The 18,645-nt window shown below is 35.0% G+C and overlaps 1 protein-coding gene across 1 annotated transcript in view; it reads left to right on the plus strand.

Annotated features, from left to right (window-relative positions):
• Positions 1 to 1,772: 1,772 nt before the first annotated feature.
• LOC107537560 (phosphatidylinositol 3,4,5-trisphosphate 3-phosphatase TPTE2-like) overlaps positions 1,773 to 18,645 on the plus strand; it is an 86,007-nt gene continuing 69,134 nt past the window's right edge. The window contains exons 1-5 of the mRNA XM_087813737.1: positions 1,773 to 1,930; positions 3,209 to 3,328; positions 4,728 to 4,827; positions 4,969 to 5,032; positions 5,767 to 5,831. Of these exons, the coding sequence (XP_087669863.1) occupies positions 1,782 to 1,930; positions 3,209 to 3,328; positions 4,728 to 4,827; positions 4,969 to 5,032; positions 5,767 to 5,831 (498 nt within the window). The 5' untranslated portion in view covers positions 1,773 to 1,781. The remainder of the gene's footprint in view (positions 1,931 to 3,208; positions 3,329 to 4,727; positions 4,828 to 4,968; positions 5,033 to 5,766; positions 5,832 to 18,645) is intronic.

The raw sequence follows: 18,645 nt of genomic DNA on the forward strand, positions 1-18,645 counted from the left end.
AATAAAATAAGAAATGAAAGAGAAATAACAACAAACACTACAGAAATACAAAGGATTCTAAGAAAATATTATAAACAACTATATGCCAACAAGTTGGAAGATCTGGATGAAATGGATAAATTCCTAGAAACATACAATCTTTATCAACACCAAAAACCCAAACAAGCCAATTTAAAAATGAGCAAAGGACTTGAAGAGACACTTCTCCAAAGAAGACATATAGATGGCCAATAAACATATGAAAAGATGGTCCACATCACTAATCATCAGAGAAATGCAAATTATAAATACAATGAGATATCACTTCACACCTGGCTATCATCAATAAATCAACAAACAACAAGTGTTGGCAGAGATGTGGAGAAAAAGAACCCTAGTGTACTTTTGGTGGGATGCAGATTGGTGCATTCAGTGTGGAAAGGAGTACGAAGTTACCTCAAAAAATTCAAAATGGAATGACCTATGACCCAGCGATCCCCCTTCTGGAAATTTATCTGAAAAACCCAAAACACTAATTTGAAAGAATATATGTACCCCTATGTTCATTGCAGCATTATTTACAATAGCCAAGATTTTGAAGCAGCCCAAGTGTCCACCAGTAGATGAGTGGATAAAAAAGCTGTGGTACATTTACACAATGGCATACTACTCAGCTGTAAAAAAAAAGGCAATCTTACCTTTTGCAAAATGTCTGGATGGACCTGGAGAGTATTATGCTAAGTTAAATAAGCCAGTCAGAGAAAGACAAGTACCATATGATTTCACTTTTATGTGGAATCTAGTGAACAAAATAAATTAACAAAATAGAAACAGACTCATAGATACAGAAAACAGACTGACAGCTGTCAGAGGGTAGGAGTACTGGGGGGCTGGGTGAAAAAGGTGAAGGGATTAAGAAAAAACAGCTTGTAGACACAGACTATAGTATGGTGATTACCAGAAGAAAAATGGACAGAGGGAGGTAGAAGAGAGTAAAAGGGGGGGATAAATGGTGATGGAAGGAAACTTGACTTAGGGTGGTGAACACAATACAATATACAGATGATGTATTATATAATTATACACCTGAAATCTATATTATTTTATTAGCCAATGTCACCTCCAAAAATTCAATAAATAAAAGGAACAAAACAGAAAGAAGACAAAAAATTAAAAGTAAAAAATATATAGAAGAGAAAAGCTTAGGAGATATTTTAGTGTTCAGTCATGTATGTGTTTATGAAATTGAATTCCTTTTCATGTGCCCAGCCTTGTTCTAAAAGCATCCATTAATATGTGAAATCTCACTGGTAAAAAATTCTTATTGGCCAAATTGGTCTTTTAAGGGCATATATTAGTCATGATTTTGCTTGTTTTTATTACTAAATTCTTTAAAGTTATAAAGATTAATGAAGTTTCAATTATTATAAGAAATTGGTAGATGTCCCATAAAATTCTCAAATTTTAAGAAGAGTTTATAAACGGATGCATATTTATAATTCAGTTTATCTCTTCTATTTTGGAGTGTTGGTCTGATGTGTCTATGAGAAAAAGACATGGTAACATGAAGTGGTTTGGTGGGAGTTTTTTTTCCTTAACAACTGCTTCCATCGGGTGAAAACGGTAACATTTTTTCAGTTTCTAAGGCAATGCAGTTCAACAACCACTGTGCAATTTAATCATAAATAATGACATTTTCTTATCAGGCTATTGGCCTAAATGAAGTTTAACCATATAGGTTAAAAAAACCACTTTATTTTTATTCTCTTGATTTATTTATTTGTTGTAGAATATTTGGAATTATGCTGGTCTTTGTGGATGTGTCCCTCATCATTACAGACCTACTTTTCTCTGATTACACAATGTATACTCCTTTGGAATATCGTTCAATTTCTTTATTTATTGCTATTTTTTTTTTCATGGATGTTCTTCTTCGAGTATGTGTAGAAGGGTAAGTTTGATTACTTTTTCTACAAGCACCGTAAACCTATTTTGTACTGCTATGAAAAGCACCCCCAAATAATTGCCAGATCAGCCCAACCAAATATGTCCCTCTTTATGGTCCTAGAAGGCATGGTCCACAAGAGAAACAATCCAAAGCCCAATTTATACTAGATTGGGCTTTAATATTATTGTTGCAACTGGCACTCTAATCTCTGACAATGTATTCTAGATGATTTCTTCAAGAGGTAAACTTCTTTAGGGTTTGCAAAATGGGACCAGACAGGAATGTGTTTAACATGCAAATAATTAAGAGGAATATGTATATGAAGCATTTTTATAAATGTTAATATTTCATTAACAACTGAACCTAAATAAAAGCTGACAGTGTATTAAATACTAAATAGACCATGAACAACCCCCTACCTCAGTTAAAATACAAACTTTTGTTAAGGCCCACAGGAGATCTGAGGCATGGTCATCCCATCAGCGAGGCTTGATGCTTAGACAGCAATTGATTTTCTCTGCTTGGTGGCTTTCTGAGAAGATTCATGGAGTGAGTCCGGCCTTGGAGCTGGATTGCTGTGGGAGTCAGGGACTAAATTTTCCAGCCTTGCTCCATCCCAGATCATTTCAGAAGGCAGCTTGTCTCCTTTCCTCCTGAACTATCCTCAAGCCTTTAAGTACAGTTCCCAACTCCCAGGTTACTCGGAGGCTGAAAGGGCTACCCAGACTTGGAAAAAGCTGTCCCTGGAGCACCATTGCCCATGGCTGAAGGAGCCAGTGTTGGGGAGGAAGGTTCCATGAATAGAAGTTCAGCTTTGGTTAGGGATTGCACTGCAGGTGCAAAGCCAGATGATAAGTTTGCAGGCCGAAGTAGTGAACCCTTCTTCCTCTCAGAAGCTCCTGTTGTGCATTCTTCACAGCCCCAGTTGCCCTAAAACTATGTCATGTTCAGCTTCCATTGCCCAGTAGTACTGCCAAGCTTCCTACCTTTCTCTTGCACCTATGTGAAGGCAATGCTTGCCTCTTGTTTAATGGTTTGATTATATCTCATACTATACTTGCCAAATTGATGCTTTTGTTATATATGAGTATATATATATATGTATGTATGTATAAAATAATGAGTATGAATATTGTCCCTTTAACCTAGTTTAGAAAATGAATTTTAGATAATTTATTAAAGTAGAATGCTTAATGGGAATGAGTCAAATAATTTGTGTTCTTTAAAATTTCCTCTCTTCTTTGGGGGGCATAAACTTACATTTTTTGTTTTATGTTACAGGATACAATCATATTTTTCCGATATACTTAATTCCATAGATGCTGTCATTATTATGGTAACTCTAGTAATTGATTTCACTTATATTTTTTATGACTCCAATATTTTTAACGGTATCCCCAGGTAAGAAATATATGATTCACCTATTTTAAAGATTTCCTTTTTTTTCTTCATTTTCTGTGCTTTCATTCTGTGTACTTTTTTTAACTTTGAACATGATTCTGTGCCAGATAAGCTGCTTGAAAATTAAATGTTTAGATAAATTTCCACATACTTGGAAACTAAAAGATTGGTGGGTCCAGTGAAGGGTGTACACACTAAGTGCCTTTAGTTGAATGAAGAAGATGGAACACCCAAAGAAAAAGCTGGAGACTTTGCCTCCATACTAACTTCAACTTCTCCCCATTTTTAAATTCCCACTAAATTGGAATTTGAGATTTGACCACAAATTCCTTACACATGAAATTCCTATGTTTTTCTACCAGAGAATATTGATTTGATCATATGCAAAATATGAGTGACTCCAATGATGATTCTCTAAAAAACAGCAAATGGGACATAAAACTAGGTAAAATGGATAGCAACACAGAGGTAGAATTTGCAGTATAATGTGTTTAAAATTTAAAAAGCTGAGGCAAAGTTAAAACTGTTAGGAATTAGGAAACTAAAATGTGTATGAGACATTGATGACTTTTTTTGTTCTTCCTCTTCCTACTCTGGCAAAGAAGAGCAAATGTGTACTGGGATGTAAATGTTGGCTGGCTCACTAGGCTTATTCATTAATCAAATAGCTTGTTTTTTTCTGCACTCCAGCTTCCCAGGACTTCAATTCAGGTTCCAACAAAACTGGACATTATTTGATAGCCTTTTAGAGTTGTTTGAAAATAACTGGAGCCAGAACAATCCTCTGACCTATAACATCAGCATCACCTAAGAGCTTGTTAAAAATGAAAGAAGAAAAACACCTCAGGCCCCATTCTAGACCTATTGAGTCAGTATGCACACTCAATTTAGGGATGCACTAGTCCAAACCATCAGTTCTCTGCCATTTTGTTTTTTCTGATGGTAGGCATGACACTAGCTAGCCCATTGCAAAGTATCTCAATCTGTTGCTTGCCTGATGTGTTAACAGAGGTGAACAAGAACCCTCAGTTTGTACTGATGGCAAAAAGATTGAAAAATACTCATCTTAAATAACAAAAGTTAAATCCACAAATTCTAAGTGTCTATCATACAGCTATTTCTCTAAACCAGACTTTCTCAACTTCAGCACTATTGATATTTGAAATCAGACTGTTCTTTGTTATGGGGGCTCTATGCAAGTGGCACACCCTCACACACAGTAGTGACAACCAAAAATATCTCCAGACATTGCCAAATGTCCACTAGGTGGCTGGGTGTGGGAAGCTTGCATGTAGGAGGTGCAAAATTATCTCTGGTTAAGACCACTGCTCTAGGCTTAGTTCACGTTGGTAAATCTTGTTTCTGAAGAAACAAATTGATCTTTCTAATTTATTGTTAGATTGATCATTTTACTTCGATCTCTACGACTTGTAATTCTGATGAGAGTTTTTCATCTGGCTTACCAAAAAAGACATCTTGAAAAGCTGACCAGAAGGATGGTAAGTGGGCAAAATATGTTTATGATTCAGAAAAATATTGTGTTTTAGGTAACACTGGCAAGGGTTATAGGTATCTATATAATGATCTTTATTTTTATGTTGATTTATGTTTTACAAATTAATGATTCTTTTAATGCTCAGGTTTCAGGAAACAAACGACGATACAAGAAAGATGGATTTGACTTAGACCTCACTTATGTTACTGGTTTGTGATGTTTAACTGTTGGTTTACTTATACAAATTTCACATTATGTGTGTGTGTAAGTAATTATGTGTTTACTTTGTTCTTGCCTTGTCTAAGCCATGTTCTTTCAAAGCATTCTTTATTCATGAAGAGGTATACCACTATGGTAGTTTAACCCTGATAATTTTTTTTATTGTTATCTCATATAAGGCCTATTTGGTTTACAGTAGAGGAAGTTGAGTGGATTTTCAGCTGACTCCTTTTGTTTGATTTAGAATTTATTGAGTTCTAGTAGTTATTCTGGGTTCAAAGAATCCAAAACAAACCTGCTCCTTTCCTAGAACCACAGAGAACAAGGTCATTGCTTTGTAGATATCAAGTTTCTGAGTCAGGAGCACTGGAAAGCATCCTGGGAGTTCCCACCATGGATGGAGCTGGGATCTCTCATTTTCCTTTGGTGTTTAAATAAGCAATAAATTCCCACCACAGGGGGAGCTCCAGACTGAGCTAAACACACATCTGTTGCATATGGCTGGAGCCAATTGAGTTGGGAACTCAGGGGAGTTTAATGGTCACTGTACTGGATAATTTACTATATTATCTTGACTATCCTAAGGGTTAGTTAGCTTTTCCTGTCATTCTCAATCTTGAAAGGTTTTCTGTGAAAAGGGAGTCTGATTATATGTAAATTAAGTTCTCATATATTGTTTGGCATCTACAATGACATTTGTAATAGTGACTATTTTGACTTCCAGACCGTATTATTGCCATGTCATTCCCATCTTCTGGAAAGCAGTCTTTCTATAGGAATCCCATTCAGGTAAGGGTATTTACCTAACAAATGCTCATATTTCTCAGGAACCATAGACTGTGGAGTCATAAGTTTAATATTGGCCCAGAGGTAGAAGTATTTTACCCAAAATTTACTCTTTCAGGTAAAAAATTATAATGGATTGACAATTAACTTTTGCTCGGTTGCACACCACCCAAAAACTTAGTGGCTTATAATAGCAACCATTTACTTAGCTCATGATTATGTGGTTTGTGAATTTGCACTGAGCTTAACTGGGTGATTCTGGTGATCGCAGACAGGCTCAATCTCAGTTGAGTTAACCCATTTATCTGAGAGTTGGTTGAGTGGCTCCATGTGATACTCTCCAAGAGGCGAGTTTGGGCTTTTTCACATTGTGGTAGTGGCAAGAATCCCACAAACAGCAAGCAAATGATTGCAGAACCCCTAAAGCCCAGGTTCAAAACTAGCATAATGTGGCTTCTACCTCATTCTATTGGACAAAGCAAATTACAAATCCAGTTCAGACTCAAGCAGTAAAAAAAAAGACGCCATTTCCTGATGGCAGGAATTGTAACAAATTGTGACCATTTTTTTGTAGTCAATCATGGGGAAAAAAATGGAAATTCTTTAAGTAAAACATGTGTTCTTAGTTTGAGATCCTAAATTATAGTGAAGGCATACTGCTTTAGGTTCTGTGGATTAAATAAATTAATTTCAAAGATAAAATGATGTATACTGTACTAAGAAATTTTAGTTAAAAGTCATTGTTTAAGAAGTTTGCATAATGTGTGGGTGTGTATATATTACAGCAATGTATAGTATTTATGTCTCAATAAAAATGTAATTATATAATTATACATAATTACTATGTGCATTTGTGTATTTCTACATACATACATATATAATTATACTTTTATTGAGGCATAACAAATTCTATGATACACTGATGCATATCTTGATGTAATTTTATATATGTATATGCATGTAACCAACACCTCTATCTAGATATAAAACATTTAATGCTCTTTTTCAGTCAATATCCCAACACACTGGAGGTAATTACTATTCTAACTTATTCTAACTTCTATGACCACAATTAGTTTTACTTTTTATTGACTTTCACATAGGTGGAATCATACACGAACTACATCTTTTGTGACTGGCTTTTTATGTTCAAAATAAATTCTGTGAGATTCATCCAATATTGTGTGTACAATATTTCTTTTATATACACACACACACACACACACACACACATATATAAATGGCATTAATTTATTGCTTTCTAGAATACTGTATTGAAAGTCCAAGCATTCAGTTTACATGGAGAAATTATAAAATTATACACCACTTCACAAAGGAAGGAAATAAATTACAGTTTACAAAATCTACTTTAGAGAAAATTTAAAATTCTAAATATCAAAAGTTACAGCTGAAGAAACAGGTATAAAATCTGCAGCCAGTCCGGCTGGGCATGGTTCAGCAGTTGAGTGTCGACTTAGGATTCAGGTGATCAGGGTTTGATTCCCAGTCAGGGCACATGCCCTGGTTGCAGGTTTGATCCCCAGTCACGTGTGTGCAGGAGGCAGCCAATCAGTGATGACTCTCTCATCATTGATGTTTCTTATCTCCCTCTCTCTCTCCTTTCCTCTCTCTGAAATCAATAAAGATATATTTTTAAAATAATAATAAAATTTAAAAAAATAAATAAATAAAATAAAATCAGCAACCAATAATTTTGACAGGGAAGTGGTACAGCTTACACAACTTTAAATACATGAATTTGAAAATACTGAGTTTAGAGCAATCATTATGCTTTGTATCTATATCAAAACTATAATACTGACTGCTGAAGAATCATGTTCAAAATTATTTAATTCACTTCAAAGTGTCATACAAATTATTGTGGTTTCTTTGTGCCCCTCAGTCATTTAGCTCAAGTACATTACTAAAGTAATATATTAATTTTTCCACTGAAGTGGTGTTTCCCACCATTGACATTTGCATACTGTAGAATAAATAAAAAAGAAATGTATGACATTCACAAATGTTCAGAAAAGCAAGCAAAAGGTCAATGAACCTGCCCAGTTTGAAATGGGGTCATGTCAGTTTCATAAACATTCATTCTATAAAATAGTTAGCTGCCTGAACACCATTTCCAAGATAAAACACATTTTTTCATAAATAATAAATTCTTTTTATAAATAACTACAAATGTATATGAAGAATTTGAATTTGAGCAAGTCTTGGAATGTGTTCAACCTGATATTTAAACAGACTTGTTTCCAGGGTTTCTCAAGGACAAGGTTTTAAATTGCTCAAAGGAGAAAGAAACTGCCTTGAGAGAGATGAACATAATCATTACCAACAGAAAAAGTATACAAGGTATTTATCTCTTAAGAAACAGGAAAATATAACATTTCCCCCTTAGAATCATATGTATATGACTATATATAAGATATAATATACAATATAAAATATGTATTATGTATGCTATAGTATAATACATACAATATATCAGATAATATTTATATATAGCATGTAATTATAAAACATACAATTATAAAATATATTACATGCCATATATTAGAATAACATATTTCTCTGTTAAAATAGCATGTTTAAATATATATTATATATGTTATATTACATAATATATAATTATATAAAGCATATAGTTGACCATAAGTTTGAATTGTGCAAGTCCAGTTACATGTTGATTTTTTTCAACAAATGCTGAAAGTGTATTTTCTCTTCTTTATTATTTTCTTAATATTTTCTTTACTTTAGCTTATATATATAGTATAATGTACTGTATATAATATGTACATGTAATGTACTTATAATGAATATGGTAAATAATACATATAACCTACAAAATATGTGTTAATCAACTATTTATGTTATCACAAAACTTCCAATCAAACTTAGTAGTTAAGTTTTGAGGGAGCCAAAATGTAATTGCAAGTAAAATATAGAAAAATCACCCTGAATAACCAACTGAAGACTAGCTGGAGAAAAGCCTTATAACCAAGGAGAAAAAGTGGCGACCGCATAGAGACTGGTAGGAAGTGCAAGGCGAGAGAGAGCTGGCTGGGCTCCCATAGGCAGCAACTGAAGTTCTGGAGGAATATCTGGATCTAAACATCAAACTGAGTTCCCCAGTCCAGAGCACCAGAACTGAGAAAGGTGCCCACATAACATCTGGCTGTGAAAAGAACCAGGGATTCTGTCCACCAGGGAGAGGTGGCTAGAAATGCTGGCATCCTCTTAAAGGGCCAACACACAAAATTTCATGTGCCGCCACTCACTTTGGGATCCAGTAAAGGGAGGGCAGAGTGAACTAGAGCTATGTGAGGAGGGTCCTGAGTTAGTGACTCCGGGGAGAGAGCTGAGAAGACAGCTGCCTGGATCCCATTGTTGAGTCATTCCCCCAAGCTGCAGAAGCCATCTTTCTTAGGCAAATTTTCCCATCCATGTAGCATTAGCCTTGGAGGAAACAATAACCCCATCTGTTGAAATCATTATTGCCCCACCCTGTGGAGCTTATGCCCTCCTGAGGACTACAGCCAGAGGTTTTCATTAAGTGACTTAAACTAATAGACAGCCTGTAAGCAGAGGTGATCCCTGGGTGTTTTAAGTCTTTTCCTGATCTGATCCTGAGCTGGGGGCTAGTAAAAGCAGACCTTGGTGTGCAGCTTGGTTCTTTTCACATACACCTGGGCCAGGCAGAGGGAGCCACAAGCTGTGGATTGCTGATGGCTCCAAACAGGTTGCTCAGGGTCAACCTCAGACAGTGTCAGACATTGGCGTGCACCAGAGTCCCTCTGAAGAGGCCCAGAACCAGTACACCCGGTGGCCAGTTTCAGACAACAATAGAGTAAGATCCAATGAGCTTCACAAGCAGCATCCACAGGGAAATATTGGCAAGCACCAAATCACACTGAGGAGAATTCCTTTCATGTGATCAACATCTGCAAAGTAGCATGCATGCTGTGTTGGGAGTTAAGCCTCACTGTCAGCCAGCCTAAGGGTTGAGCCCATGCATGAATGGGCCAAAACATTCAAGGCTCAACTACAACAGGAGAGCCCACACACTTGCACACAGGACTTTTTTTTTTTAAAAAAATATCTTTATTGATTTCAGAGAGAGGAAAGGAGAAGGAGAGAGGTAGAAACATCAATGATGAGAGAGTCACTGATTGGTTGCCTCCTGCAAGCCTCTGACTGGGGATCGAGCCTGCAACCCGCACATGTGCCCTGACCAGGAATCAAACCCTGATAGCCTGGATCCTAGGTCAACGCTCAACTGCTGAGCCACACCTGGCAGGGCTGGGACATTTCTTAGAGCATCTAGTTCTGGTGATCAGGGAGACTGAGCCACTGGGTCCCAACAGGTCACCTACTATGTAAAGCCACCGTACTAAGACTGGGAGACAGAAAAATCTACCTAATACATAGAAACAAACACAAACAGGCAAACAAACTGGGGAAACAAAGAAACAGGCCCCAAATGAAGCAAAAAGAGAATGCTCCAGAAGAAGAGCTAAATGAAGGGGAGGTAAACCATTTATTAGATAATGGAGTTCAGACTAAGGATTATAAGGATGCTCAACAGCATAAAAAAAGGATATAAAAACTATAAAAAAGGACCAGTTAGAAATGAAGAATGCCATATCTGAAATAAAGAATGCACTGGAAGAAATAAACAGCAGGCTCAATGAAGCAGAGGATCAAATCAGTGTTTTGGAAGACAAAGTAGAAAAAACACCCAATCAGAGCAGAAAAAAGAAAGACTTAAAAAAATGAGGATAGTTTGAAGGACCTTTGGGACAACATGAAGCATAATAACATCCATGTGATATGGGTACAAGAAGGAGGGGAGTGAGAGCAAGGGATCAAGAACCTATTTGAAGAAATAATGTCTGAAAACTTCCCTAACCTGGTGAAGGAAAAAGACATACAAGTCCTGGAAGTACACAGAGTCCCAAACAAGATGGACCCAAAAGAGCCCACACCAAGACACATCACAATTAAAATGCCAGAAGTTAAAGACAAAGAGAGAATCTTAAAAGCCCCAAAAGAAAGGCAGTCAGTTACCTACAAGTGAGCTCCCATAAGACTGTCAGCTGATTTCTCAACAAAAACATTTCAGGCCAGAAGGGATTGGCTTGAAATATTCAAAGTGATGAAAAACAAAGACCTACAGAAAAGGCTACTCTACCAACAAGGCTATCATTTAAAATTGAAGGAGAAATAAAGAGCTTTCCAGACAAGAGTGAGCTAAAGGAGTTTGTTACCAACAAACCAGTATTAGAAATGTTAACAGGCCTGCATTAAGAAGTGGAAGAAAGAAAAAAAGAAAAAACAAAACAAATGAATATAGTTATAAAAATAAAATGGCAATAAATATGTACCCATCAATAATCACTTTAAATGTAAGTGGCTTAAGTGCTCCAATCAAAAGACATAGGTAGCTGAATGAATAAGAAAACAAGACCCATGTATGTGCTCCCTTCAAGAGACACACTTCAGAGCAAAAGATACACATAGACTAAAAGTAAAGGGATGGGAAAAGATATTTCATGCAACTGGAAAGGAAAAAAGCTGGGGTAGCAATACTTACATCTAACAAAATAGACTTTAAAACCAAGGATATAGTAAGAGACAAAGAAGAACACTACATAATGATAAAAGGATCAATCCAACAAGAGGATATAACCCTTGTAAACATTTATGTACCCAACATAGGAGCAGCTAAATATGTAAAACAAATCTTGATGAATGTAAAGGGAGACACTGACAGTAATAGATATATATAGTAGCAGATTTTAATGCCCCATTGACATCAATAGATAGATCTTCAAGACAGAAATTCAGTAAGGAGATGGTGGCCTTAAATAACACACTAGATCAACTACATTTAATTGCTATCTTTAGATCATTCCACCTCAAGGAAGCAGAATATACATTCTTTACAAATGTACATGGAACATTTTCTAGGATAGACCACATGTCAAGACACAAATCAAGTCTCAATATATTTAAGAACATTTAAATCATATCAGACATCTTCTCTGACCATAATGCTGTGAAATTTGAAATCAATCACAAGAAAAAAACTGAAAAAATATGCAATGACATGAATGCTAAATAACATGTTACTAAACAATGAATGGGTTAACGAGATCAAGGAATATATCAAAAGATACCTTGAAATTAATAAAAATGAGACCACAACAACCCAAAATCACAGGCAAGGCAATTCTAAGAGGGAAATTCATAGCATTACAGGCCTATCTCAAGAAACAAGAAAAAGCTCAAATAAACAATTTAACTTCACACTTAAAGAAACTTGAAAAAGAACAACAAACAAATCCCAGATTCAGTAGAAGAGGGGGAAAAAATAAAGATCAGAGTAGAAATAAGCAAAATAGAGTAAAAAAATAACCACAATAGCCCTAGCTGGTTTTGCTCAGTGGTTAGAGCATCGGCCCACAGACTGATGGTTCCCAGGTTTGATTCAGGCAAAGGACACATACCTTGGTTGCACGCTCAATCCCCAGGTGCATGGAGGAGGCAACCAAATGATGTGTCTCTCTCACATTGATGCCTCTTTCTCTCTCTCTCTCTTTCTCCCTCCACTCTCTCTGAAAAGCAATGGAAAAAATGTCCTCAGTGAGGATTAGAAAAAAAAAATACAAAAGATCAATGAAACCAAGAACTGGTTCTTTGAAAAGATAAATAAGATTGACAAACCTTTAACAAGATTCATCAAGAAAAGAAGAGAGGGAACCCAAATAAATAAAATCAGAACTAAGAGAAGTACCAACTGACACCAAAGAAACACAAATGATTTTAAGAAAATAATATGAACTATATGCAAACAATTTAGACAATCTGAGAGAAATGGATAAATTCTTAGAAACACATAACATTCCAAATCTAAATCAGGAAGAACGAGAGAATCTGAATAGACAGATTACAACTAGTGAAACTGAAGCAGTCATAAAAAAACTCCCAACAAACAAAATCCCTGGACCAGACAGATTTACAGGTAAAATTTACCAAACATTTAAAGAAGAACTAACAGCTATCCTTCTCAAATTATTTCAAAAATTTCAAGAGGAGGGAAGACTCCCAAACTATTTTTACAAGACCAGCATTATCCTAATTCCAAAACCAGATAAAGACATAACAAAGAAAAGAAATTATAGGCCAATATACCTAAAGAACATAGATGCTAAAACCCTCAACAAAAGATTAGCAAACTGAATCCAGAATTACATTAAAAAGATCATACACTGTGATCAAGTGGGATTTGTTCCAAGGATGCAATATCTGCAAAACAATAAATGTGATATACCACAGAAGTAAATTGAAGGATAAAAACCACATGATAATCTTAATAGATGCAGGAAAAGGATTTTATAAAATCCGACACTCATTTATGATAAAAACTGTCAAAAAAGTGGGAATAGAGAGAACATACCTCAATGTAATAAAAGCCATATATGACAAGTCTACAGCAAACATTGTATTCAATGAGGAAAAACTACAAGCATTCCCCTTAAGATTGGGCCCAAGACAGGGATGTCCACTTTCACCATTCTTATTCAGCATAGTACTAGAAGTCCTAACCATGGTGATTAGACAAGAAGAAATAAAAGGCATCCAAATTGGAAAAGGAGTAAAACTGTCATTGTTTGCAAGTGCCATGATATTGCATATAGAGAACCCTAAGGATTCCACACACGCACACACACAAAGAAAACACTAAAAGAACTGATAAATGAATTCAGCAAAGTAGGAGGATACAAAATAAATATCCAGACATCAGTTGCATTTTTATAAACCAATAATGAACTATCAAGAAGGGAAACTAAAAAAACGATCCCATTCACAATTGCTTCAGAAAGAATAAAATACCTAGGAATAAATTTAACCAAAGGTGTAAAAGACCTGTACTCAGAAAATTGAGGAAGATACAAATAAGTGGAAACATATACTGTGTTTATGGGTTGGAAGAATTAACATCATTAAAATGTCCATACTATCCAAAGAAATCTACAGGTTCAACACTATTCCTATCAAGATACCAATGGTGTATTTCACAGAACTAGAACAAATGATTCAAAAATTTGTATAGAACCACAAAGACCTGGAATAGCAACAGCAATCTTGAGAAAGAAGAACGAAGTTGGAGGGATTACCCTACCTGGTATTAAACTATACCACAAGTACACAGCAATTAAAACAGCATGTTACTGCTATAAAAACAGACTTATAAATCAATGGAACAGAATAGAGAGCCCAGAAATAAATCCATGCCTTTATAGTGAATTAATATTTAACACAGGAAGCAAAAACATACAATGGGCTAAAGATAGTCTATTCAATAAACTGTGTTGGGAAATCTGGACAGAAAAGTGCAAAAAAATGAAAGTAGACCACCTTCTTACACCACACACAAGAATAAACTCATAATGGATAAAAGACTTAAATGTTACACTCGAAACCATAAAAATCCTAGAAGAAAACATAGTAAAATCTTGGACATGTCTTGTAGCCATATTTTTTTCTGATATATCTCCTTGGGCAAGGGAAACAAAAGAAAAAATAAACAAATGGGACTACATCAAACTAAAGTTTTTGCACAGCACAGAAAACCAATTACAAAATTAAAAGACAACCTACTTAATGGGAGAATATATTCTCCAATGATACATCTGATAAGGGGTTAATATCTAAATTTACCAAAATGTATAAAGAACTTACAAAACTCAACACCAAAAAAAAAATCCAATTTTAAAAATAGGAAAAAGACTTGAGTAGACACTTCTCCAGAGAGGACATACAGATAACCAATAGACATATGAAAAGATGCTCAATGTCACTAATCATCAGAGAAATGCAAATTAAAACCATCATGAGATATCACTTCACAACTGTCAGAATGGCTTTCATCAATAAATCCACAAACAAGAAGTGTTGGTGAAGATGTGGGAAAAAAGGAACCCTTGTGCACTGTTGGTGGGGATACAGATTGGTGCAGTCCCTGTGGAAATCAGTATGGACTTACCTCAGAAAATTAAAAATGGAAATGCCTTATGACCCAGAGATTCCACTTCTGGGAAATTTATCTGAAGAAACCTGAAACACTAATTGGAAAGAATATATGTATCCCTCAGTTCATTGCAGCATGATTTACTAAAGCCAAGATTTGGAAGCAGCCCAAGTGTCTATCAGTGGATGAATGGATAAAAAAGCTGTGGTACATTTACACAATAGAATATTGCACTGCTGTGAAAGAGAAGAAAAATTTTACCCTTTGTGATAACATGGATGGAGCTGGAGAGTATTTTGCTAAGTGAAATAAGCCAATCAGAGAAAGACAACTATCTCATGATCTCACTTATATGTGGAATCTAAGGAAGAATCTGAACTACCAAGCAATAGAAACAGGCTTATAGATAGAGAGCAGGCAGGCAGGTCTGGTGTGTTGGAGTGGGACTGTGGGAAGTGTGGAGGGAATGAACAAAAAAGAAATAAAAGAGAGAGAACCCATGGACATGGACAATAATGTAGCGATTCAGGGTGGGGGGGAGGGAGGTGAGGGGAAGTGAAAAATGGCATAGAGGGGATAAATGGTGATGGAAAAAATAAAATTAAAAAGAAGTTATACATGAATGTTCAACTGTATGGGGGTTGGAGTCACTAAACCTAATGTTCAAGTTTTAACAGTATAATTACATACAAATTATCTATAGTATATAACTATAATTGTTCTATTTATAAATATGTTACATTGCTATGTTATATACTATATAATTAGATATATAAATTAGTTATATAGTATAAATTGATCTTTCTTTAAAAATTTAAGTATGGTTGGCATATAATATTACATTAAATTCAGGTGTACATTATTTTGATTTAACAAATATTTATATATTTTATGATGTGTTCACCACATTAAGTCTACTAACCATCTGTCACTGTGCAAAATTATCATATTATTGACTATATTCCTCTTCACTTATTCCCAAGCTTCATCTCCTTTGGCAACCATCAGTTTGATCTCTGTTTTATGAGTCTGTTTTTGTTTTGTTTGTTCATTTGTTTTTTTAAATTCCACATGTGAAATTATACTGTATTTGTCTTTCTCTGTCTAACTTCTTTCCCTTAGCATAATACCTTCTAAGTCCTTCCATGTTGTCATAAATGGCAAGATTTCATTCTTTTTTATTGTTGAGTAATAGTCCATTGTATATATGTCTATCACACCTTCTTTATCCATTCATCTATCAATGGACGCCTAGATTGCATCCATATCTTGACTATTGTAAATAACACTGCAGTGAACATAAGGGTTCATATATCTTTTCAAATTAGTGTTTTCATTTTTTGTGTGAAAAATACCAGGAAGTGAAATTGCAGGGTCATATAGTAGTTCAGTTTTTTGTTTTTTTCAAGGATAGCTATACTGTTTTCCATCGTGGCTGCACCAATTTACACTCCCACCAACACTGCACAAAGTTTCCCTTTTTTCACATCCTCACAAATATTTATTCATTCACTTTTTTATATTAGCCATTTTGACAAGTGTGAGGTGGTATCTTGTTGTGCTTTTGATTTTTAATTCCCTGATGATGAATGATGTTGAACACCTTTTTATGTCTGTTGGCCATGTGTATGTCTTCTTTGGACATTCATGACCTCTTCTTTGTGTGTTCATGTCTTCTGCCCATTTTTTGACTGGATTTTTTTTTGTTATTGAGTTGTGTGAGTTCCTCATCTATTTTCAATATTAACCCCTTATTACATGTATCATTTGTGAATATATCCTCCCATTCAGTAAATTGTCTTTTCATTTTGTTGATGGTCCACTTTGCTCTGCAGAAGCCTTTTAGTTTTATATAGTATTATTGCTTTTGTTACCTTTGATTGAAGGAACATATCCAAAAAGATATTATTAAGACTGATGTCAAAGAGTTTACTTCCAATGTTTTCGTCTAGGAGTTTTATGATTTCAGGTCTTGCATATAAGTCTTTCATCTATTTTGAGTTCATTTTTGTGTAAGTGTAAGAGATTGGCCTAGCTTCTTCTTTTCTTTCTTTTCTTTTCCCTTTTCTTTTTTTCTTTTCTTTCCTCGTCTTGTTTTTTTCTTTACTTTGCTTTCCTTTGTTTTGCTTTTTTCCCATGGTTTTTTTCTTTTTCTTTTCTTTTCTTTTCTTTTCTTTTCTTTTCTTTTCTTTTCTTTTCTTTTCTTTTCTTTTCTTTTCTTTTCTTTTCTTTTCTTTTCTTTTCTTTTCTTTCTTTTTTTCTTCTTTTCTTTTCTTTTCTTTTTTTGGTTTTCCCAACACATTTATTGAGAAAACTCACTTCCCCATTGTACATTCTTGCCATTTATGTCACAGAGTAATTGACCATACAAGAGAGGGTTTATTTCTGGGATCTCTATTCTGTTCAATTGATCTATGTTTCTGTTTTTGTGATAGAACCATATTGTTTTTATTTATTTATTGCATTTAATTTTTAGTTTTTTCACTATTTTTAAAATTTATCTTTATTGTTGAAAGTATTACAGATGCCCCCTTTTCCCCATTAATCCCCTCCCCCTGAACCCCTTTCCCCCAAGCCTTCACCACATTATTATCTGTGTCCATGGGTTATGCATATATGCATAAAGATCTTAGGTTAATCTTTCCCCACACAGCCACCCACCCCTGCCTTCCTTCTGAGATTCATCAGTCTGTTCTATGCTTCTATGTCTCTGGATCTATTTTGCTTATCTGTTTATTTTGTTCATTAGATTCCACGTATGGGTAAGATCATATGATACTTGTCTTTCTCTGACTGGCTTATTTCACTTAGCATAATACTCTCCAGGTCCCACCATGCTACCTCAAAAGGTAAGGGATCCTTCTTTTTTACAGCTGCATAGTAGTCCATGGTGTAAATGTCTAAGATACTTGATATGATTTCAGTTTTCATGAACCAGTAGAGACTTGTTTTTTGTCCTAACATGTGGTCTATCTTTGATAATGTCCCATGTGCACTTTGGTAGAATTCATATTCTGCAGCTTTGGAGTGAAATATTCTGTAAATGTCACTTAAATCCATCTAATCTAGTATGTCATTTAGAATCACTGTTTCCCTGCTGATTTTTTATTTGGAAGATCTATCCATTAAAGTCAGTGAAGTGATAAAACCCCCTACTGTGACTGTGTTGCTGTTGATCTCTCCTTAAAGTCCTCCAAAAATAATTTTATTTTCCAGCCTGTGTGAATATTTTGTTCTGAGGTAGGTCTCCTGTAAATAGCATATATGTGAGTCTTGTTTTATTATTTATTCAGCTACTCTATGTCCTCTGATTGAAATGTTTAATCCATTTATATTTAAAGTTATTATTGATGAGGATTTATCTATTCACATTTTATTTCTTTGTGCCTATGTTTCTCTCTATTTCAACTTCTTATTAAAGAAGTCCTTTTACACTTCTTGCAATGCTGGTGTGGTGATGACAAACTCCCTTAGCCTTCTTTTGTCTTGGAAACTCTTTATTTCACTATCTATTTTGAATAACAGCCTTGCTGGATAGAATAATCTTGGTTTCAGATCCTTGCCATTTCCTTCTGGTCTGTAGAGTTTCTGATGAGAAATCAACTTTTGGGAGCTCCTATGTAGGTAACAGAGTGGTTTCCTCTGGCTACCTTTAAGATTCTCTTTTTTCTTGAGTTTTTGGCATTTTAATTATGATATGTATGGGCATGGGCCTCTTTGGGTTCTTCTTGCTTGGGACTCTGTGTGCCTCCTGAACTTGTGAAAATTTTTCCT

This window comes from Miniopterus natalensis, chromosome 2 (genome assembly GCF_054644295.1).
Source record: "Miniopterus natalensis isolate mMinNat1 chromosome 2, mMinNat1.hap1, whole genome shotgun sequence".
Classification (NCBI taxonomy): Eukaryota; Metazoa; Chordata; class Mammalia; order Chiroptera; family Miniopteridae; genus Miniopterus; species Miniopterus natalensis.